Source organism: Cnephaeus nilssonii (genome assembly GCF_951640355.1).
Source record: "Cnephaeus nilssonii genome assembly, chromosome: 14".
Taxonomy (NCBI): Eukaryota; Metazoa; Chordata; class Mammalia; order Chiroptera; family Vespertilionidae; genus Cnephaeus; species Cnephaeus nilssonii.
In genome coordinates this window covers 8,151,396-8,173,511 of record NC_137085.1, presented here as the reverse complement: position 1 = coordinate 8,173,511, position 22,116 = coordinate 8,151,396, and the positions used below count along the sequence as shown (strand labels likewise).

Sequence of the window (22,116 nt, the reverse complement as noted above, 5' to 3'; positions counted from 1 at the left end):
CGTGGCAGGATCCCAGGGATGAGATGGGGCTCAAAGGCCCCCGACAGTGCCTGATATTCCCCCACACCCTGTCCTGCCTGCCCAGAGTTTTGAACCAAAGGTTATCTGAGTGTCACCTCCATCCCAGTCAGAGCATCGCCCCACCTTAGACCACCCACGCCCACACAGGAGGCTCGGCTTTGCTCCACGATGTAAACAGCCAAAGGTAGCTGGAAACTAATTGCAAAATTTATTCCGGGACTACGGGGGCTGGGGACTCTTAAGGGCACTTCTCGTTTGGGGCTGTGGGTCTCCGGCCGTGGCAGGGGCACACGCTTCAGTGGGCAGGGGCGGGGACTGAGACAGGGCGGTGGAAGGCAGGGGGCAGGGAAGCCCAGTGACTCCAACTGGGCATGCTCAGCGCAAGCTGCAATGGCGACGCGGAAGCAGGACGACGGGTGGATGCCCAGCCCAGGACAGAGGACAGCTGGGACCTGGCCCTGGTGCCTGGCCCTGGAGAGTGTCTTTCAGGACAAAGCGCAGGAGGCCAGGGAGCTGAGGTCCAGCTTCAAGAGTTTGCAGCAAGGGACCTAAGGGGACAGGGCCAACGAGGAAGGGGCTTCTCCACAATGTCCCTGATCTGGAGGCCCGTGCGCCCTCCCCGAGGTCACCTGTATTCCCACCCACAGAGCCTCTGAGCCCCACAGGGCATCCTGATGTTCATCGCATGGGGTGAGGGGCAGGCGGCAGCTCTTCTCTGGATTGGAGTGGGGTCCCAGAAATTACGGCCCAGCACCACCGGTGGGGTCCTTAGGGCGAGGGTGTTTGGGGAGGAACCGTGGGCTATACTTGGTGCTAGCCCCAAACCCCAGCCTCAATCCTCAAATCTGCCCCCTAGCCATACACACCTTTCAAGGAGCATCTCGATTCAAAAACAAACAAAGCAAAAAACCTCTTGCCTACTGCCTTGCGGACTTGCAGATAAACAGCGGCCTGGGTGGGCCAGCTGGGGGAGGGGCCAGAACGCTGATGGTGCCAAACTTCTCCGGTGAGAGAGGGATAGAAAGATGATTGTAGCAAAATTCTTTCCAGATAACGTGTCAACGTCCTCCCCGGCAGGAGTCGAAGGGGGCAGAGGGCTAGGGAGGAGGTCTTTCTGTCCTAACCATCTCCCAATGTCCTCTAGTCCCCGTTCGAGTTTGCAAACGGTTATCCCCAGTTTACCAAACAGAGGGCTTCCCTCCTGGTCCCTTGGAGGGGTTCTGGAGACCCCCTTCTCCCCCAGTTGATGCCACTCAACCTCTTTCTGTTTCCGGGAGCGGGGAAGGAATGACCTCTGACCCAAGGGACATCCAGGCCCACCAGGGATTCCCAAACCTCCTCCCCGGACCTGTGCTCCAGACTCCAGGACAGACACCTGGGAGCGGGGAGCAGCAGGAGGAGGGGAAGAGGGTGGCTAGCAGCCACCACCTGGGGGCACTTGAGTGTCAGGCAAGTGCCAGTGGCTAGCGGGGGGCCACCCACCTTGGCCAGGCGCTGCCCACCCTCCCTCATTTCCCAAACACGGGGCTTCAGAGAGCTCAGGGGGCATCGGCCTACAGGGTGGGGCTCCTGGGTCAGCATCATAAAATAAGCCATCTGGAGGGCCGAGGGGGTGGCGTGCCCCTCCCGCAGCCCCGGTCCAGGTCCGGGCCCCACCCGGCCCAGGCTCAAGTCTGCTTGGCCTGCAGCATCTCGATGAGCAGGTTGTTGCGGGGCATCTCGTTGCCCAGGTGCTTGTGGTACAGGTACTCCTTGGCCTGCATGCTCAGCGCCCGCACCTCCACCAGGCACAGCAGCAGCTGCTGGAACTTGTCCCCGCAGTGCGGGTAGTGGCACAGGGTGTAATCGAGCAGGGCGGCGTTGGCCTTCTCCTGAGCGTCCTTCACCAGGCTGTGGTTGTTCAGGAACTTCACATCTGCAAAGGGAGGAGCCCATCAGCACCGCCGCCGTCACGTCAGCCGCCGTCGCTGCGTCACCGGCCCCGGCAGCCCTCTGATCACCAAAGACCTAGGCTCTGCCTCCGTCATCGTTAACAGTGCAAGCAGCTTCCCCGTCTCCACCCATCCCCATCCCCACCGTCACCACCGTGGCTGGTGAACTCTGCCACTATCATCCATCGCCAAGAGTGACATCCCCAAACACGGCCACTGCTGCCACCATCAACCAAACCTGGCTCATCCCCATCCCCACCCTCACCATCATCGCCACCACTGTGAACACCACCGTCGCCTGTGGTTATTACAAACACATCCCCAGCCACCCAACCACAAGCGCCTGTCACCATCAGGACTGCCGCTGCCTTCATCACAGTGGTCACGGTGAACACCTCCGTCCTCACCGAGACCATCACCACCTCACCAGGTGTCTCCCTGGCCTTCTCACTTAACCTCTCCCGCTCCTCATCTGTGCCAGTAAAAGGGGCGGTGACAATGACACCATCTTACAGGACGGGCGGGAGAATTCAGGGAGTTGATGCGTGGAAGGTGTTTAGGAGAAACAGTGTCTGACCTGGAAGAAGGCCCAGCATGTCCGTTGGGCCAGCTATTACCATCCCAACTCTCACCATAGCCCTGATCACCACCGTTCCCATCCCCGAGGTCACCGTCCTGTCCCCATCGTCCCCAGGGTGGTCACCACAGCATCGCCTCCTGGCCACAGTCATCACTGTCCCCATCACCAGGGAGGGCCAGTGGGAGTGGGAGGGTCCCGCCTCAGAGCTGCGAGGCGTGTGCACTGGTGGCCCCATTCCAGGGGGTGGCAGGGGCTCTTGGGTCTACCCGCTGACCATCAGGAGGCTCCCGTACCACCAGGAGGTCCCATGGGCCCCAGGGCCATGGATGCCCACGACAGCGGTATTCATGGTGATGGGAGGTGGCCTGCAGGTAGCAGTGATGGAGCAGATAACACAGAGACAATGGATGAGTCTTTACAAGCAGGAGGCTGAGTGGAAAAACACAGACGAGGCAGATCCAGAATGAGGTCTGTAAGGCAAAGCTCTCTACATAAATTAGAAGCGCTGTGCACAAAGCAGGCAGGTTATGTAAGAACAGGGACAACAAACAAGAGGCCCGAGCTACGCAGGAAGGAACGACGCATGCCCGTGGCAGGGAGCCGAGGGCGCTGGCTCTGCGCGGGCCAACGGTCCTTCGTGCCACGGACAGAGGAGTGTGGTCAATGCACCCCCCACACCCAAGGTCCAGTGAAAAGACCAAAAAAAAAATGTCTTCGGAGTGAGACGGATGGGGGCGCAAATCCCAGCCCCATCATTCAGGAGCAATGGCCTGCATCCCGCCCCTCCCGGCCCGAAAGGCCTTCTTCCTCTGGAAGGGGCCGTGCCCACCTGGCAGGGGCAAGAGCGTGGGTGCGAGGCCTGCGCAGGTCCCTGGCCCCCGGAGTGCCGGGCGAGGGTCAGTCTCCTGTCGCCGCGTCCTCATCCCTGCTGGAGGGGGTCCTACAGCTCCCAGGCAGCACCCCCCGCTGGTGCCCTGCCTGGAGGCTGAGGGTCAGCAGGAAGCCACAGAACTGGTCCCTCGCCCCCTAATCCTAGCAGGGACTCGCCTGGGATGTGGCACCCAGAGGCTCGGAAAATGGCCGTCGGTCGGTCCACACCCCCTCTGCCCCCTCACCCCCAGCCCTACCGCTGCGGGGGAGCCGGAGCCCGACGGCGGGCCGTGTGCGCAGCCCTTGGCCCTTCTAATCCCTCTTAACACCCACTGCGCCAGGAGAGCGGGAGGCTCCTGGCAACCCTGATCCCCGGCCGCCCCCAGAGTGCCCGCTGAGGCCTGTGTTGTCCAAAGTTGGATTTAAGGAAACACGAGCTGGGCCCAGGGCGTATGGCAGGACCTGGCCCCCACCCTCCACCCCCGCTCCCAGCCCCCTCGCCTCCCTTCAGTGAGGAAGCCAGGGTCATCCTCTGCCTTGCCTCCCCAATGGCCTCCCGTCCATAAGGCACCTGTGCCACGTAGACAGCAGTCCCCCCTTGTCCACAGAAACAGCCGGCGGGGGGGTGGGGGGGTGGGCACGCAAGCTGGACTCCAGCCCCTGCTCGCTCCCAGCCTGGGCGCCCTTGCAGCGAGCAACGGGCACGCGCAGCCCTGCTCCTTAGCTTGGCCTGCTCTGGACGCACTCAAAGGTCATGGGGAGCCCCGCCCCCTCCCCACCTAGTTCCATCCCTATCGCAGCCTTTTCCCATCTTAACACTGTCCCCTCTCCCTTCACAGCCACCAACCCCCAGGCTGAGCAGTTCTCCTGACATTGTCTTCTGACAGTTCACAGTAGGGCTGGGGTCCAGGGAAGGGCAGTAGGGACCAGCTCAAGGCCACACAGCAGTAGAGGGGCCCAGAGGAAGTAGCTGAGGGGGCCAGGGGGAGGGGAGACTGGCTAGGATGCTGCAGTAGAGGCAGGCGGGGGAGGGGCAGGAGGACCAGCCGCGGCTTTTCCCGGATTTACTGTTCTCAGCAGCGGGGACAGCAGGGCGGAGGGCAGGGCTGGTGCAGGACAGGCAAGCCTTCAGGGACAGCCCCTCCCAGCAGCCTGAGGGTCCCGCGGCTCTCTGCTGGGCACCCACCAGACACCTTGCTCCCAGCCCAGCTAATCCCCACAGACACCCAGGCAGGCACCCCGCTGGTGTAGGGACAGTGGGGGGTGCCTGGGACAGAGGAGATGCAGAGTCCGCACTCAGACCCACGTCTCTCCGGCTCCAAAGCCCTAAGAGCGAGCAGGGATGGGCTCAAGCTTGGCCTTGGTTCCCGGAAGACTGGACCTGGTAACTTTACGTTTCATCCAGCCCAGGGGTCCCATCCAAGACCTCCCACCTGGGCTCCCGGGTTTCCCCAGGGAGGCTACTCTAGGCTCCGGACTCAACTTTGTGGTCCTCACCTTAGAGGAGACCACGGTCAAGTCCCGCCCCTTCTCCCAGCCTCCCAGCACCCCCCCCCCCAACAGGACTGTGTGAAGACGGAGGGGTAACGGGTGTAACAGAGGCACCATCCTTCCGAACACCATGCCCTTCGCCCATCAGATGAGGAGCAGACCTCACACAAACCTGGAGGTGCCCCTTCATGTGTCAGGGGTTCAAATCCCCACTCCACCTCCAGCTGGGTGACCGTGGGCAAGTAAGCCCCTTCCCCTGTCGGAGCCTCGGTTTCCTGATGGTCTGCAAAGTGGGGGTCGATGAACCTCTGCCTCGCAAGGCACCCAAGAACGGGATCTCCTCTGTGTGCCCCGCTCTGGCGCCGAGCTGCCGCAGCTCGGAGAGGGACACCTTCGAGAAAAGTCTGCGTGGGTCCCTGAGCCCGCTCAGCTCCCGGCAATCCTGGTGGTGGAGGCGGGAGGGGGCCAGGAGATGGCACCCCCGCCTCGGAGAGCAGCCCGCTCGCTCTGCGGAGCTGGGGGCCCCCAGGTTCTCAGAAAAGCCCCCTTTTCACGGTTTAATTGAATATTTGAATAATCCTTTCATTCCAGCGAGGCATAAAGAATGTTGTCCCAATAGCGGTGACTCAGGCAGGCGCCCCCGCGCACAATGGCCCCTCGAGTGGGGCTGCTATTCAGGCTGCCTTTTGTTGGCGCGGAGCAGTGGGTAAATTGCAAACGCTTAAGGGAATGCTGCTGCCGCCGCCTCAATGGAAGTCAGGAAATCGAATGTTAGGTCAATCCATTAAGCTTCGATTAAGTCCTCTGCGGAACAAAGCGCGCCGGGCCATCTTCATAAACACCGTGATTGCCAGGAGAGAGGCACTAATTTTAATTAAACCTTCTTACCTGCCTCCTCGCCTGCCTGAGACGGCTATTTAGACACCAAATGGCACCCTTCTGCGGAGGCAGGCGAGAAGGAGGCGCTGAGTGGGCGGGAGGGGGGGGGGCAGGCATCACCCGGGTCCAGGCTGCGCAGCCCAGGAAGGGGGATGCCCACATGCCAGCTGGAGGTCTGGGGACCCAGCTCTGGTGGTCAGGGAGGAGCCCCCTCTCACTTCCCAGACTCTGGGCAAACCTTCCCCCTCATCGTGCCCACATTTCTCCACTTGGCCCTCCCGCAGGGCTCGGCCCTTTCCCGGCCGCCGTGGGAAGCACCTTGCTAACGTGCAGATGTGCAGATTTGATCCTGTTACTGCAGCTGAAGATCCTTCCCCAGGGCAGGGTCAAGGCACTGGGCCTGGCATTCAAGGCCTTGCCCACGGCTCACGCGGCCTCCTCTCTCCCTGCCCTCCGTGAGCGCCCGCAGGCCCAGGTCCCGGGGCCTCCTCCCCAACCTCTCCCCCAACCCCCTCAGCCCCAAAGGCCAGGCCCCGTGCCAGACACACAGTGCGCAGTCAAGATGGAGACCGACTCGCTCATTCATTCACTCCATCCATTAACTTGTTCATTTGCTCATTAACTTAATAATGATGGTTATGATGAAGGCAATACTGACACACATTCCGAGGGAATTCTCTCATTCAATCCTCGTAGCAAGTTAAGGGTTATTAGGATGGGGCAACAGAGGCTCAGAGAGGGGAGTGACTTGCTCAAGGGCACACAGCCTGAGAGAGCCCAGATTTAGAATCCAGGTGGTCCGTACCTGGTCCCCATTGCTAATCACCACCCCATCGTGCCTGGCATGAGTGCACACATTGCACACGTGTGCGCGTACGCGCACGCGCGCACACACACACACACACACACACGCCCACCCCTCCTGCACCCTACCCCTCCAGCCTGGTCCCATGAGCACTGTGGACTCTGGGCTCTCAGGCCTCAGCTGCCTCCTCGGGAAAACAGGATGAAGGTTGGCATGAAGGGGGCCGGGCACTCCTGGCTCTGAGCCTGGCGCCTCGCCGGGACCCGGGGAGAGGGCTGGGCTCAGCTGTGCTGTCCTCTGGGTTGATCTCCTGCTGAGACTAGATCTCTGCTGGGCCTGCAGCCCCCGCGCCTGGGCTTTGGGGGGAAGGGACCGGGGCCATAGGGCATGGGCCTCAGGCCCGGGCAGCCTGGAAAGCCAAGATGGTCCCCCTTCTGCAGGGTGTGTCCAAGGACAGATGGAGCCCTGGACCAGGGTGGGTGGCCGGCAGCACCCCCTCCACCCAACCTCCCCAGGACCTTCCTGGTGGCCTCTTGATGGTGGTCAGGTCACCTCACAAACCACCCAGACTGCCACAGAGCCCACACTCCAATGCTGCGTGCCCCCAGCACCCAAGCAGCACCCATCAGTCCAAAGCCCTCATCTCCCTTCCCCGTCACTCCCCAATCACACTCAGTCTCCACAATGTGGCGCACAAAAACACAAGCCTGTAGAAGTTCACAGTCCGCACTTGTGTGAAAACAAAGACACAAACACAAAGGCGCGCACACACACACACACACACACACACACACACACACACGCCAAGCTCCTGGAGTCTCCCCATCCCCAACCACAGCGGTCCACGGCTTCAGCCTGAGCCTGTCCCCAGAGCCGGCAGCTCTCAGCAAGGTTGGGAGGAGGGTACCACTGGAGGCAGAGGAAGGGGGGCTTCCCCCTGCTGGAGCCAGCCTGGCCTGCGCCCCTGCGGCTCCTCCAAGGGCCTCAGGGCCCGCTCCTCGCCCCACCATGGCTGTCCCCACCAAATCCTGCACCCTTGCAGATAAGCCCTCCGGCTACCAGCCTGTTGAGTGAGAAGACCCAGCCCGGGCACCCAGGCCCATGGCCATGGGCTGAGTACAGTCAACGCTTCACAATCGCCCCCTCCCAGCCCACTTCTTCCCCGACGCCCCCACTCTTGGGTAGACACACCCTTGCCAGGCTGTGGCTATGATGCCATCTGCCACAAAGACTAAGTCTCAAATCCTGCCTCCTCCCCAGGTGAGGAGGCATTCATGCCCCGTTCCAACCTTCCATCCCATCGACCCCTCTGCTAAAGGTTTATCCCCCCAGCCAACTCCTACTCATCCTCTGAGACCCTGCTCAGATGTCCCTGTTCCCCACCCTGGGTCCCCACATCTCTGTCCCAGTCCCGATGACTGGCTGGAGGCCTTGCCTGGACGGGGAGCCTCCTGAGAGTAAGGAAAACCTCTATGTTCGCAGCATCGCTGGGCACAGGGAGGACAGTGGATAGAGATGGCTTGCTGGGTGAGGGAGGACGGAAGGAGGCCACCCTGCTGAGAGCCGAGAGGACGGTGGAGACTAGAGCAGCACAGGCTGGGCTGGGAGGGAAGGCAACGGGAGGAAATCCCAGAGCCTTGGGGCGTGGGGCAAGCTGGTGCCTGGGCCCCCCTCTCCCCCTCCCCTGCTTTATTTTCCTCCTTAGCATTTATCGCAATCTCTCAGGCTATCCATTTTATCAAGTTATATATTTTAGCCGTCATCTTCTGCTCATTGCCTCTCTCCCCAAGAGAAGGTCAGTCAGGTCAGCTCCTTGCAGAGAGGGGTTTGGGTCTTTTTTGTTCATTGCGTATCCTTGGTGCTTGCACAGGGCAGTTGCTCAGCAAAAGTTTGTTGAGTGAATGAATGAGTGAATGAATGAATGAATGGGCAAAGGTGTTTGGGCCCCAAAGAGCTCAGAGTCAGAATGTGGAGGGCCTCCTCCCCCCAAGAACAGGGAACTGGGAAAAACAGGGACCCCAGGAGGAGGCCAGGGAACAGAAGCCCCAGGAACCGCACGGTGTTCCCTGGAGGTGCAGGGGCACTTTTCTCCGCCTTTCAGCTGGGAATTCACCCAATTCTCAGAAGGGGCCTCATCTCCTAGGGGCCAGGCCTAGACATTATCTTGGCCTGCTGGACTTGCAAAAAGAGAAACTGAGGCTCAGAGAGACAGCAACCCCCACTGCAAGAACAGGTCCCCTCACGAAGGGAGGGGTCTTTGCCCCACGGAGCCCCCAGCACACAGCCCCCTCAGTGCCGGCCCAGCCACCTCCCCGTGCCCTGGCCCCGGCCACTCACCGAGGCTGAAGAGGATGAGGAACTTGAGGCAGACGAACTCCTGGCGGTCCAGCTGCAGCGCGTGCAGCTGCAGGACGAGCTCCTGCGCCCGCAGCACCAGGCTGTGCAGCAGGGAGCCCGCCTGGGCCGCCACCGTGCTCAGCTCCACCTGGGCGGGCAGACCTGGCGTCAGGGCGGCGGCGCAGGCCAGGAGCTCTCATCAGGGACGGGGAGGGCGTGGTGGGAGGCCTCCGGTGGAGGCCGGGGGTCCCAGTGCCCAGCCGTGGAGCTGCGCCAGGCGGGGGCAGCCTCTCCCCAGGCCCCAGGAGCCCTCCCAGCCCCAACACCCAGGGCCCAAGCTTCCCAGCCCTCCTCACACGCCCGCCGAGCTCAGGGCCCTGTGGCAGCAGAGTTGACACCGGGCAGGTGTGTGCAGAGGGAGGCTGAAGGGTCCTTCACGCACAAAGGCCTGCTGCCAGGCCCAGGGGCGCGCGCTGCTTTTGTGCTGTGTCTGCAAGCGAACGCCGCGTTGTGCTGGGCGTGGGGGCAGGTCTGCCTGGATACACGTGGGTGGGGCCACATGACTGCCTGGGTCCCACACGCCCACACGTGGACACTCGGCCGGGGAAGTGGCCACACCTCAGCTCACGTTCACACACACTCACAGGGTCATCCACTTACTTCACGGAGTGAACACACATATACACACACACACCCTGGTATGGTCACATCAGGGCAACACAGACAGACACGCCCATGTCTGTGTTCCCACTGACATGGTGACAGGCAGATCTTGATACCCACACATTTAAGTGCGTGGAGATATTTGCACAATAAAATACAGGACATTGCCATGGCCTCTGAGACTTCCACCTGCATGCTGACACGGCCGACACACACACACATACATACACTCACACCTCAGGCTCTTCATTTGTACTCACAGGTGGCCTCAAAGTCACACCAGTGGGACCAGCATGCCCCTGGCCTGACACCCAGGGTGAGCACTGAGGATGGGGACAGAAGGACAGGCCCTCTCCCACCCCTGCCTCCAGGGCTGGGGTGGAGGCAGGGGTGGGAGAGGGCCTGTCTCCCACCCCCACCGGAGCATCTGAGAAGCCTGCTCCTCCTTCCCTGTGCCCCTGCGAGGTGCTCCGCCCTCCGCCAGGCTAGGCCCTTCTTCCTCCCTCCGTCCTCCTCCTCGCACCTGCTGGCCGTCCTCCTGCTGGAATGGTGCCCGCCAGGTGCCCAGCATCTGAGCAGCGGGCGCTGCCTCACTTCCTCACCTCCCATCTTGCCCCCTCCTGTGCCCCTCACACCTGGCTGTGTCCTTCCCACTAGAATCTGCCCCCTTGCTCCCTGCTCCATCTCGGGAGTGTCTATGCCCTGGGCTCCCATCCTAGTGCCCCTAATTCCCTGCTCTAGGGGGGCCCAAATTCTGACCACGTCTCTTTGGGGCCCAGACCCCTCTGCTCATTCATTCACTCATTCACTCACTCAGGATTTAGGGCCTGCAAAGTCTTGCCCAATCTAGCCCTTAGCAACCTCTCCAGCCTTGTCTCTTACCTTGTGCCCCACCGGCAGGGTCCCCCAAACCCACAGTCCAGCAAACCAGTGGCTCCTGGTGGCTCAGGAGTTCCCAATGTCCCTCTCAGCCTTCCCCCATGCTCCCCCCTCTGCCTGTGTGGAGGTGGGGATATCCCCCAATACCTTTTACTACCTGGTTCCACCATCACTGGGTACCACCAAGACCTGGAACCACCATCACCTCCTCCTAGCGTCTCCCCAACCCTCCCAGCACCCCTGAGCTGCTTCCCCCAGAGCAGGGCTCCCAGAGGCTGCCTCCTCTCAAGGCCACGGCCACGGCCAGTCAGAGGGAGGTTGGACCGGTGGGTATCCCATGAACTTGGGGAAATGGGCTGATATTCAGGGTGCCCAGGGCCAGGCCTGGAGAGGCCCGGGACCTCTTGTGGGCCCAGAATTCTGGGAGTGCACAGTGGGCTGGGGAGGGCGCAGGGTCTGTCACCTCCTGCCCGATGACCAGCAGGATGCTGTCCTCCTTGCCATGCTGGATCTGGCGGTAGATGTGGTCAAACACCAGCAGCTCGCTCCAGCAGTTCTGCAGCAGCGTCATCTGGTCGGCCACCTGCAAGGAGGCGGCGCATGGGGTCTGCATCCAGCATGGCCTGGCTGGGGACCTTCCCCTCACCCCTCCTCCTCCCAACGCTCAGTGCTGAGGCTCAACTGGGTATGTGACCTGGGCAAGCTGCTTAACTTCTCTGTGCCCAGTCTGCCCATCTGTCTACTCCACCAACGTGTGGCAAGGCTCTAGCAAAAGAATAGGAGGGTCCGGCTTCAGGCCCCCGCTCTGCCTCTTACAAGCTGTGTGGCCTTCAGCAAGTTCTGTAACCTTTCTGGGCCTCAGTGGTCTCATCTGTAAAATGGGCAAAGTATGAGAAAGCGGCCTGGCACACAGCACTCAATAAATGCTGGTGCGCTTCGCCACAGAAGTGCTTTGTGAAGGACTCATCCCAATGCAAGGGAAGAGCAATATTAATTGGAACGTGTGCCCATCTGTCCTGTGGTCACATCTCTAGCAGCTCCAATCACTCATGAAGAGAAAACAGAGGGATTTCCCTGGGCCTGGAGCAGAGCCCTAGGGCTCAGGACCAGAAAGGAGGGCCGTTGGCCCAGCCCCGGGAGTGATCAGGTAGATGGCAGAGGTCTGACGTCTGAACAGCACAGACTGTAAACACTCGGGCTGCGGTTTGGCACTCAGCGCAAGGGTGGGGACTGCCCTGGGCAAGCGTCCCCGTGCTCTGGGGAGTCATGCCTTCACCATGGCAGGAGGGGACACTCACAGCTGGGGGAGGGACTCAGAACCATGCGATGACAGAGCCAGGAGGGACGCCCTGATGTAAACCACTACTTTTCAAATGAAGAATCTGCCACCTGGAGGGGGTGAGGGACCCGCCTGGGATCACAGGCCAGGGCCATAGCTGCTACTCTCCATGCACGACTCCCCACAGTGACAAACACTGAGCCCTCCTGGCTGTTCAGAACCGCCACTGGCGCTGTAGGTCACCGAGGAAGACACAGCACAGACCCTGATCCCTCTCAGCCTCTGCAGCTCACCAGCCAGCCACCATCTGCCAGCAGGTACCTCTGGGCACCTCCTGGATGCCGCCCTAGAGCGAACACAAACCAGGAGAGCTAACAGTCGCTGGACTGCAGCTCCACAACCCTATGAGGTTGGTATAACTGTTGTCCCCACCTATGGAGAGGTCCACAGAGGGTCACACAGCTCTGTCTGGCTCCAGATGCGTGCTCCTAGCCACCCAGCATGGAATAAGACCCGCCCTTGCCACCCAGGGTTTCATGGCCGGCTCTTCGCCTCCCCCACGAAGCCCTCACCAATCCTTCCTCCTTGCTCCGTGCCCTCACCATCCTCTGGCTGTGGCACCTGCCACACCTGATGGCATTATTCATGCCTCTGTCTCCCCAGTACCTGTGGGGCCTGGGAAGGCAGGACTGGGCCCCCAGAGGAGGCGTCAATGAGCAGCTGATGGACAAGCATGTGCTCCCCAAGACAGCCACAGAGAGCACAGAGGAGCCACCCCAACCCGGAGGCCGAGGGGCCAGGCAGCCCCTGGCCTGAGCTTTCTCTTCTGTGGGGTAGAAGCCCCTCCTCCTGTCTGCTCCCCTCCTCTCCTGGGGGCAGTCCTGGGGCAACAGGAAGTGGGCAAAGAGCAAAGCGAGCAGCAGGACATACAGTCAGGCCTCCCCGGCCCGCCCCTTCCCCAGTGCACACGGCTGAGGACAGGAGGGGGGTCAGTCTCTGTCCTGCTCTGAGTCCCCAGCCTCCCAGCCTCCCAGCCTCATCCCATCTTCATGGCAAGAACCCAAACCTCTCTCTCTTCTCCGGACCAAGTTCTTCCTAAAGCCCCATTATGGTCAGAACAGGAACCCAGCCAGGGGTCCCCCTGCTCAGCCACAGCTCGCCTGGGCGGCAGGGGCCAGGGAGACGGAGAACCGGGCGAGGGTGAAGCACGAAACCTCCTGTCTCGCCTCCTCTGTCCCCGCAGTGGCCAGGCCCAGAGAGCTGGCAGGAAGCCTGCCCACCCCGTCCCAGGGCGGGAGGCAAGGCGTGGTGGGCGCCTACGACCAGGCCCGACCCCAGCTCAGCCCGGACCCCACCCCTGCCCTGGCAACATTCGGCCCCCATTCCAGAGGACACAGAGGCTCGCCTCGGGCAACAAAGGGAGCTGGGCTCTGCCCAGATGCCCCCGGGGACTGGGCTCATCTTGGGAGGGGGGCGGGAGCCTGGGAGCTGCCTGAGGCCCAAGTAGTGGGACCAGCCCAGGAGTCACACTGGCCCAACCTGGGTGACCCCGCTGGAGGCAGAGGAGAAGGGAGGACGTGCAGGGCTGGGCTCTGCCCCCCACCCTTGGGGCCCTCGGGAGCAGACACCCTTGTGCCTGGATGGAAGGAACAGGAGGTGGGGAGAGGGAAGAGCGAGAGATAAGGGGGAGAATTAGGAGATAAGCGGGCTGAGCCTCAGGCAGAAAGCAGAAGGGGTCACAGTGACCCGGCTGGCCGAGCCCTGCAGCAGACTCTGGACCCAGACCTCAGGCCCCGGGGTGGGGTGGCCCTGCCCAGCGGGGTGATAGGAGCTGCAGGGGCGCAGGCGGGCAATATGGTGGCTAAGCTTTGGCGCCCAGTGCCCTCTGTGGCTTCCCACGGGGCCACACGTCCGTCTCTGCGCTGACTTCCTGTCCCTTTGGGTGAGAAAACGAGTGGGCGCAGTGCCCCAGCCGAGCGATCTTTCCTGCCAGACTTTTCACTCGCGCGTCCCCTAAGGGACAGATGGACACATAAAGACACCGAACGCCCCACGCAGATGAACACACACACACTTCCTTTCTATTAAAATAAAAACACCGAGGCCGCCGCAGCCCCTCTCCATGGGAAAGCAGGTGGCTAAGAGGCTCACTTAACCAAAGAGGGTTGGTTTCACCTTCCACAAGTTTCTCCCGAAGCAGAAGGCTCCTCCTCTGCCCGGTCCTCCCTGCCGCCCAGGCCCTGGGGTCCCTCGTCAGCCTGGCCTGTCGCCTGCCCACCACCACCCATCCCTCCTGCTGTCTGCCGCAAATCTCCCCGGAGCCTTGACACTTTGCAGCCTGCCTCGGAGCCGGGGTATTTATGGGTGCAGAGCTGACCTCCCTCCCAGCAGATCCCCCTCCGGGGCCCTCTGGGGTCCGCTCGGTCTGGCGGCCGAAGGCCAGCGGGCTCTGTAATTCTCCGGCGGCTGACAGGCCGCGGGCCGGCCACAGCGCTCTCCGGCCGAGTGGTCGGCGGGCCCGCCGTTTGTCAGTCCCGGGCTGACAGAGTTACTGCCGCGTAAATGAAACCATATATCTGAGCCGTGAAATCTGTCGCCAGGCAGGGGCCTCGGAGCTGGATGTCGGGGTGAAGCGGTGTCGAGATGGGTCATTAGGCACTCCTGGCCCTCGCCTCCCCTCGCTGATTCCTGTCTTGCCTCCTCCCAGCCTGTCCTTCCTGGGAACTGTCCAGATAGGCACTGAGCAGTAGGTACAGGTGGGTCTCCGCTATGGCAGGTATGAAGTCCTTTACAAACCCAGGGCCAGGTGGGCCCCGTCTCCTCCCAGAACCCTAGTGCCCAGGGAGCCTGCACCCCAGGAGTCTTTTCCCATGCTTCCCAAACCAGGCCGTACCCCGCCTGCACCACACAGTAAAGCACAGAGCGGCAAAGAAGCCGCAGGAGGGGAACGCTGCTCCCTGCGCTAAACGCTCTACCTGCCTCGCTCACTGAACCCTTACAACAGCTACGAGGTGGAATCCACTTCCACTCTCCCCATCTTACGGATAAGGAAGTGGAGGTCTGGAGGAGTAAAGTGACTTGCCCAAAGCCACAGACCCGGAAAGCGGCCGAGCGGGGACTGGAACACGGGTCTCTCTGATTCTGGTTGTTGCCATTAACTTCAGTGCCACTGTCAGACCTCACAGGCCACGAAGTGTGAGATGGGAAAATAGGGGCAGAGGGACATCCAAGCTGAGAGACAGGATGGAGGAGGAGAACCCCAAAAGGGAGCCCCAACAGCTGAGCCCCCAGCACCCCCGACAGCTCAGCCAAGACCCAGGCCTTCCGCTCAACAGCGGGACGTCGTTAGCTTCATAGGGAGCCGAGTGGCCTCGGAGAAGAGGGTGTGGGGCTCCAGCGAGCCTGGTCCATCACCCACTGGTCCAAGCTCTGCTTCTGGCCCTGCCAACCTCCCAGCCCCGACTCAGGGGCCACCTGGAGCTCCCTGACACAGGATGCCTTCCCACCGCTGACCGCTGGGCCTTAGCTAAGACCGAAGAAGCACAGATCAAAGAAGCCTTCCCGAACTCCCTTAGGGCCGTCCGCTCTCCCTCAGCCCCTTCCCATTGCTCTCAGGGCCTGGGCACCCTGTGTGGGCATCATCTGCGTGCACGTCTGTCTCCTCCCTAGTTTGGCAGCCTCCTGGGGCCAAGGTCCCCAGTGTCCAGCTCAAGGGCTGCCCGACGCTCAGAGCTAGGGAGCCCCCTTTGCTGTCGGCTGAAATATATCCTGCCCGGAGCCAGGGGGGTGAATGGTCGGCCAAAAGGGAGGCAGGTCACTCAGCCCCCTCCCACTTCTCTGCCTCCCCACCTGTGGGAGGTGGCCCAGTGGCTGCTGAGGGGCCCTCCAAGGGCTGGGCTGGTACGTATCTGCAAGGCTCCCTTACAGAGGGTGGGGACCATGGTTCAGATTCCTGGGCTCAATTCAGAGACTCTGGGAAGGGGAAGCAGGAAGGTTTGGACCACAGAGAAGCCAGAAGCAGGAAAAAACACTCAGCAAAGCTGGGACAAAAGCCCTTCCCATCCTGCGTGAAAAACCCCGAGAGACTAGGAAGGCGGCCAGAGGAAGTGCCCTGCCCCTGGGTCCAGGGTTCTGGAAGGCCGGGAATGCTCTGCGCCTCCTCCCTTCTGCACAAGGGGCTCATGGGAGGTCTGGCCACCAACCCAAGGGTCCTGGGATCCTCATCCCACCAGGGCCTCCAGCCACGAGAAGCAGGCAGGTGGGATTGTTCGAGGCCCTGCCTCTCGTCCCATCCACGGCACGTCCCACCCACCCCATGACACATGGCATGTCCCCAGGCCTCCGCCAAGATAGGCCCTCCACTATCAAATCACCACCAGTTCTTGACTCCCAGAGTAACCCAGGCCCCCAGCCCCACGATGCCTCAAGGGCTCAGAGCCCATCCTCACCTAATCCCCCCCCCCCCCATGCCCAGCCTGGCAGGCAGCGCCCCCGGCCCATCCGGCCACCTGCCCCTGGAGGAAGCCCAGGCCTGAGTGGCGTCAGCACTGAATGCTGCTCAAGGCTGCAGTGGCCCCAGCAGGGAGGGCGGCGGGTCCTGCTGTTTACACCCAGCCCCGGAACAGCTAGGGGGGCCGGCCTGGGCAAGGCAAACACCAGGAGGCCGGGGCTAAAGAGGGCCTGTGCCCAGGCCAGGGTAGTCGGGCCTTGGCTGGGTTTGGGGTGCCTCTGAGGTTGGCAGCACACTCTGATCATAGGGGGTCAGGGTACTAGAGGGACAGCTGCCAGGCCGTGGGCGCTTCAAACCACTAGGCAAGCTGCCTGGGAAGTTCCTCCTCGTCTGGCGTCAGTCCCTCCCGCTGCTTTAGCTGCAGGTACCTCAGCCCCGGGGGACGGAGGGCTGTGCAGTGGAGGAAGCCGGCCTTCCCGAGGACCAGTGGCGGGCCCTGCCATCTCCACCTGCCCTCTCACTCGCTCCCCACACACACAAACACGCAGATACACATACTTACACATGGGACCGACCATCGTGCACGAGAGAGGCAGGGACAATAAACTCCTTCACCTTAGCTGGGAATCAGGCCCATAAGCATTCCAAACTCCGAGACGCTAAGACCCCCACCTATGACATTTGAGGCTGGCAGGGACTGGGGGCTTCTCCAAAGGGAAAGCCAGGGTGGGTTGGACCCTCTTCCTGACGTTGCGCGGGGGCAGCCCGAGACAGTGTCCCAGGACTCAGCTAGTCCTTTGCGCGCCTCGGGTCTCAGAGGAAGAGAGAACAGTGCCTGTAGAGACCCAGACTAGGAGAGGAAAAGACGGAGACACAAAGGGCTGGAGACACACAGAGAAGCAGAGAGAGAGCACACCAAGGAGAGGGAGAGAGGGAGGGAGAAGGAAAGAAGGAGAGGGAGGCAGAGGTAAAAGGAGCAAAGGCTGGGAAAGATAGAGACTCAAAAAATAGAGGAGAGAGAGGGAGGAGAGGAGTGGGGAGGCCAGGAAGGCTGCGAAGGACCAGAAATACTCCTCCTGTCTCCAGACAGTGCCTTAGCCAGTGGGCAGGACGGCCCCATCCAAGGAGTGACCGAGATTGAGGCTTGGGCAGCCGAGAGGACCCCCCTGATCCAGCTGCTGGACAGGTGGGAGGGGGACTCACCTCCAGCTCCTTGAAGACCATGCACCTGCGCGCCCAGTCCACGATGGAGATGAAGGTCTGGTCAGCCATCCTGCACAGCAGGCCGAAGGGCGCAGGCTGGTCGGAGCGGCCTTTGGGGGGTTCCTGCAGGCAGCCCAGGATGCGCGCCCGCACCTGGTCCTCGTCTGGCTCCAGCTGCAGCAGCTGCAGGATGAGCTCGGGCACGCCAGGCCCCCCGGAGAAGGGCTCTGGGTAGCCGTAGGGCGGCCCGGGCTGTGGTGGGCTGGCGTAGGGCTCTGGGTACTCGGACTTGATGGCGCGGCCAGGGAAGGTGGGATAGAGGTAGCCGGCCAAGGGCCCGTGGGCACCCGGCACGGCCATGGGCAGTGCTGGGGCCCCAAAGTCGCCCAGTGGCCCAGCAGGTGGCCCAGAGGCCAGGCCCTTGGGCTCTGGCGCATGCAGGCCAGGGGGTAGCAAGTAGTCCGGCGGGGGTTGTGGGGGTGGGGGCACCCCCGCTGGGGGGCCTGTCTCCATCTTGAAGCCATTGGCTCGAATCTGTGCCTTCTTCTGCTGCTTCAGGGCCCGGTCCCGCTTGTACATGGGCCCAAATTTGTTCCGGCCACCCCGCATGCGGTCAGCGCGGACAGCTGTGGGCAGAGGGGAGGGTCAGGCTCACCCTCTTCAAGCCACCCTCCATACCACCCCACTCAGGGATCTTCCCCAAACAGATCTGGCTGTGTCACTCCCAGCTCACGCCCTCTGCCTGCAGGTGAAGTCGGTCACTTCAGTGCAGCGCTCAAAAGCCCTGCTCCCCTCTCTAGGTTGTCCCTCACGAGACCCTGTGTTCTTTCCACTCCGCCTTACTCATCTCTCTGCACCTCAACCCGGCACTTCTTCCACCCTCCCTTTGACAGTCCTTTTGCCTCAAACCCTTTCCTTCTCTTCTGCCTGATGAACACCCAGCCCTCAGGTCACCACCTCCAGGAAGCATTCCTGGATTCGCCCAGGCAGACTCCACTGTCCTAGCCCCAGATGTCCTGCCCCTTGCCCACTCTCATCCTGCTGAGTGGCATCCTGCCCATGGGGCCCAGGCTGAGCCCGGCTGGGGGCTTTGCAACGGGTCAGGTCCCCAGCACAGGGACCGGCAGGGAGACAGTGACGGGAAGTAGGGACTGGACAACTTGGCTTGCAGCTGACGCCAGTATCCAGCTGCTCCCGGACTGACTAGTTAACCCTGGCAAACCCCTGCTGCAAAATGACTCACGTTGGCTTTCAACTTCGAAGCTCAGTTTAGGGCTGCCCAGGCTCTGTGCTGGGGGAAGGGACCTCGCTTGCCGACAAGGTGTCCCTCTGCCTGGCCAAGAATATGTCACTAGCCAGACCGAAAGGTCGCATCTCTGAAGCTGCAGTGCAGTCCGGCCCCTGCTCGGACAGGGACCCCACCCTGGGCTCTGGGAGGAGGGAGGGAGCAGGAGGGAGAGGCGGAGGGAGAGGCGATGCTCAGCAAGGGAGGAGTCTTGGGGGCCTGCCCAGCCCCCCGTGCTGCCAGGATTGGGCAGCCCTGCTCTGAAACCTCAGGCCCCACCAGGGTTCCTGCTGCTCACAGCAACCAGCTCTCCTGGCCGCTCAGGACCTGGATCTGGGGACATGGGCTTTGGGGACAGGATAGGAGTCCTTCCTCTAGGTCAGTGGTTCGCTGCCATTCGCCGCTCTGTTGACTAATGAGTTTGCCGACCACTGTCATATACTACCCTTTACCTCTTTGCACACAATAGGCCACAATTGCCTAATCCTCACAGCTTCCAACTACACGGTAACATTTAGTCTAGTCCAGTGGTCAGCAAACTCATTAGTCGACAGAGCGGCAACGCGAGCCGCGGTTTGCCGACCCCTGCTCTAGGCAGCCAGACAGTGGTCTGCAGCTGAGTCACCAGGGCCCTTCTTCGCTGTTTAAGAACTTTAGCCCACAGCTGCCTCTGCCTATGACCGTCCACCCTCAAAGAGCTGGCGTCCTTCCTGCTGAAATCTTTCCTCCCTCTGAACTGAGAGCTGGGGGTGCGGGTGGGGAGATAAGGATGGGCCTGGGACCTCTGGGGCAATGGCTCCCCACTCTCTCCAGGTCTGGCTAAAAACACGGGGGCGGGGAATCCCACCCTCTGAGAGAATGAACTGAGTGAATTCTTGGGATGGATGGGTAGGCTGTAGGAATGAGGGCTAAACTGCCATGACAGACAGATAATAACAACGAACGATAATAATACTAATAGCAAACCCGTTGAGCCTTGACTACGTACCAGGCACGGTACTAGGAGCTATTCAGACCATTCCCTCACACTCATCCAGTGAGGAAGGCACCGCCATGGAGCCCATTTTGCAGACGGGGAGTCTGCCGTTCAGAGAGGAACCTGCCTAAGGTCTGTAAGTGACGGCGTGGGACTTGCACTGCAGCCTGTGGGAGCGCTGACTCCAGCTGGAGGTGGGTGTGGGAGCGGGTGCTGCAGAACTTTTCGCAGAGGGCGGAGCTCTGCGGGGCTCTGCCCGGCGCCGCTCGGCCCTTTGGGGGCCTGGGGTTCACATGCAGGTACTTTTCCCCTCAATCCTGGCTGGTCCTGCATACATCCCTCCCGGCCAGAGCGAGGCCCGGTCTTACCCTTCCCAGGGGATGGGGTCTAGTGCCCCGCCAGGCCCCAGAAACCTGAAGAAGGCCGGCGGCTCCCTCCCTCACCCCCCTCCCACCCTCCCCACCCGCTCTGCTCTCCTCTCCTCTCCTCCGCTCTGCTGGAGGCCCCGGGTCCGAGGCCGGCGGCGCGGGGAGCGCACCTTCCAGACGCATCCCCACCGTCAGGCACTTCTGGAAGCGGCAGAAGGGACAGCGCTTGCGCTGCGTCTTGTCGATCTTGCAGCTCTGGCTCTCGGTGCACGTGTAGTGCTTGTTGTTCTGCACCGTGCGCTTGAAGAAGCCCTGGGGGAGAGGGGCGTCAGCGCGGGCCCCTCTCCGCGCCCGGGGGCGCTTTGCCCGGCGCGGTCCCCATCGCCCCCCGCCCCCCGTCCGGCGCCGGCCAGCCCGCCGCGCGCTCCGCTGCCGCTCACCTTGCAGCTCTCGCATGTGAGCAGCCCGTAGTGGTAGCCCGACACCTTGTCCCCGCACACGGGGCACAGCTCGTCCAGGTCCTCGTCGTACGAATAGTCCATGCCCGCAGCGTCCGCCTGCGGAGGGAGGAGGGGGTCACGCGGGCCGGATGGCGCCTGGCAGCGCGCGGACCCGCTCCCCACGGCGCCCACCTCGTGTCCGGCCCGTGGCCCCGGGACCGCGCCCCGGGCAAGACCGCCGGAGGCCGCCCGCCCCTGGGAGCGCCCCGTGCGGCCCTTCCCGCAGGGCCCCGCGCCCGCCCGGCCCTTCCCCGGGGCTCCCCCAGCGCCGTCCCGGCCGGGCCCCCGCCCGGACCCTCGGATTCGATGTGCTTCGATCCGGATTCGTTCGTCTGAGAACAAAACCCCGATTCTAAGAAAACGAGTTGGGCCGGGCCGAGAGGGAGCCGCCGGGGAGCCGGGGGAGCGGGCCCGGGCTCTGGGGCTCGGCGGGGGACGGGACACGGGAGCGGGGTCCGGGAGACAGAGGTGGGGGGCACGGCTGGGGATGCGCACGGAGAAAGGACCCGGCGACCGACGCGAGCATCAGCGACGGAGACGCAGTCCTGCGGAGCCCGAGGACACTGGGGAGACGGGGGAGATGGAGAGAAAGGCAGAAGCCGAGATGGCGAGAGAACGAAACGGAGAGAGATCGGAGACTCCGGGAGACAGCGGCCGCGGAGGAAACCTGGGGAGGCGGACGCGCGCAGAGACGCGGTGGTGCAGAGACAGGCCGAGCCGGCGAGACCAGAGGAGCCCGGGAGACGATGCGGGGCCCCGAGGAGTGGAACCCGGACGGGGCTCGAGCCGAAAGGGTGGGCAAACGACGGTGCCCGGCACGGAGGGCCCGAGCGCGGGGAGGGACAAAGCCCGCGGCGGTGCCGGCGACGGGGGCGCAGCCGGTGCCGCGGGGCCGAGACGTCGGGCGGAGAGACGCGGGGAGAGCGCCGCGGGGGCGGCGGGAGCCGGGCGCGGAGTCGCAGGCCGGGCGGCAGGCGCGGAGACCTCGGGCGGAGACCCCGCGGGCAGACCTCGGGCGGAGAGGGAAGTCCCCAGCAGCGCAGCGCGCAGGGCCCGGGCCCCGAACAGAGAAGGGCACGACGGCGGCCGCGGCCCGCGAGGCGCCCACCTGGCGGCTCCTGCGAGCGGCAGCGCCCGCGTCCCGCCCGCGCGGAGCCCGCACCTCCGGCCGCGCCGCCGCCAGCGATGAGCCGCACCCGGGCGCAGCGCCTCTCGCCCGCGATGACGGCCGCTCGGGCTCGGGCGCTCCCCCCACCCGCGCCTCCCCGCCCCCGCCGCCTCCGGGGCCGCCCCGCCGCGCACCTGGGACCCGGGCCCCTCCGCCGCCAGTGCGCGCCGCGCGAACCCGCCGCCGGGCCCGGGGCCGGCCCTTCTATACCGGCGCTTGCGGTATCCGGGGGCGGAGGCCCGGCCCCCCCACCCCACCCCAGGCCGGGCCCGCGCCCTCCCCCGCCACCCAGCCCGGCTCGCGCCTTTACCCGCAGCCTCTGGGTCCCCCCATGCACACCCCGTTCTCCCGGAGCCCGGGCGCCCTGGAATCCGGGCGGGGATGGGTGCCGGGCAGCCCCGGCCCCGCGGCGGTGGGAGAAGGCAGCCCCG

At 63.1% G+C, this 22,116-nt stretch overlaps 1 protein-coding gene across 1 annotated transcript; it reads right to left on the bottom strand.

Moving 5' to 3' along the window:
- Positions 1-1,688: 1,688 nt before the first annotated feature.
- NR5A1 (nuclear receptor subfamily 5 group A member 1) lies at positions 1,689-20,568 on the bottom strand (the record flags this gene model as incomplete). Its single annotated transcript, XM_079790315.1, has 6 exons — positions 20,458-20,568; positions 20,188-20,329; positions 17,389-18,014; positions 10,920-11,039; positions 8,915-9,062; positions 1,689-1,936 (listed from the first exon to the last, which is right to left on the bottom strand). The coding sequence occupies exons 1-6, from the start codon at positions 20,557-20,559 to the stop codon at positions 1,689-1,691; spliced, it is 1,386 nt and encodes a 461-aa protein (XP_079646441.1). The 5' UTR covers positions 20,560-20,568.
- Positions 20,569-22,116: the final 1,548 nt, after the last annotated feature.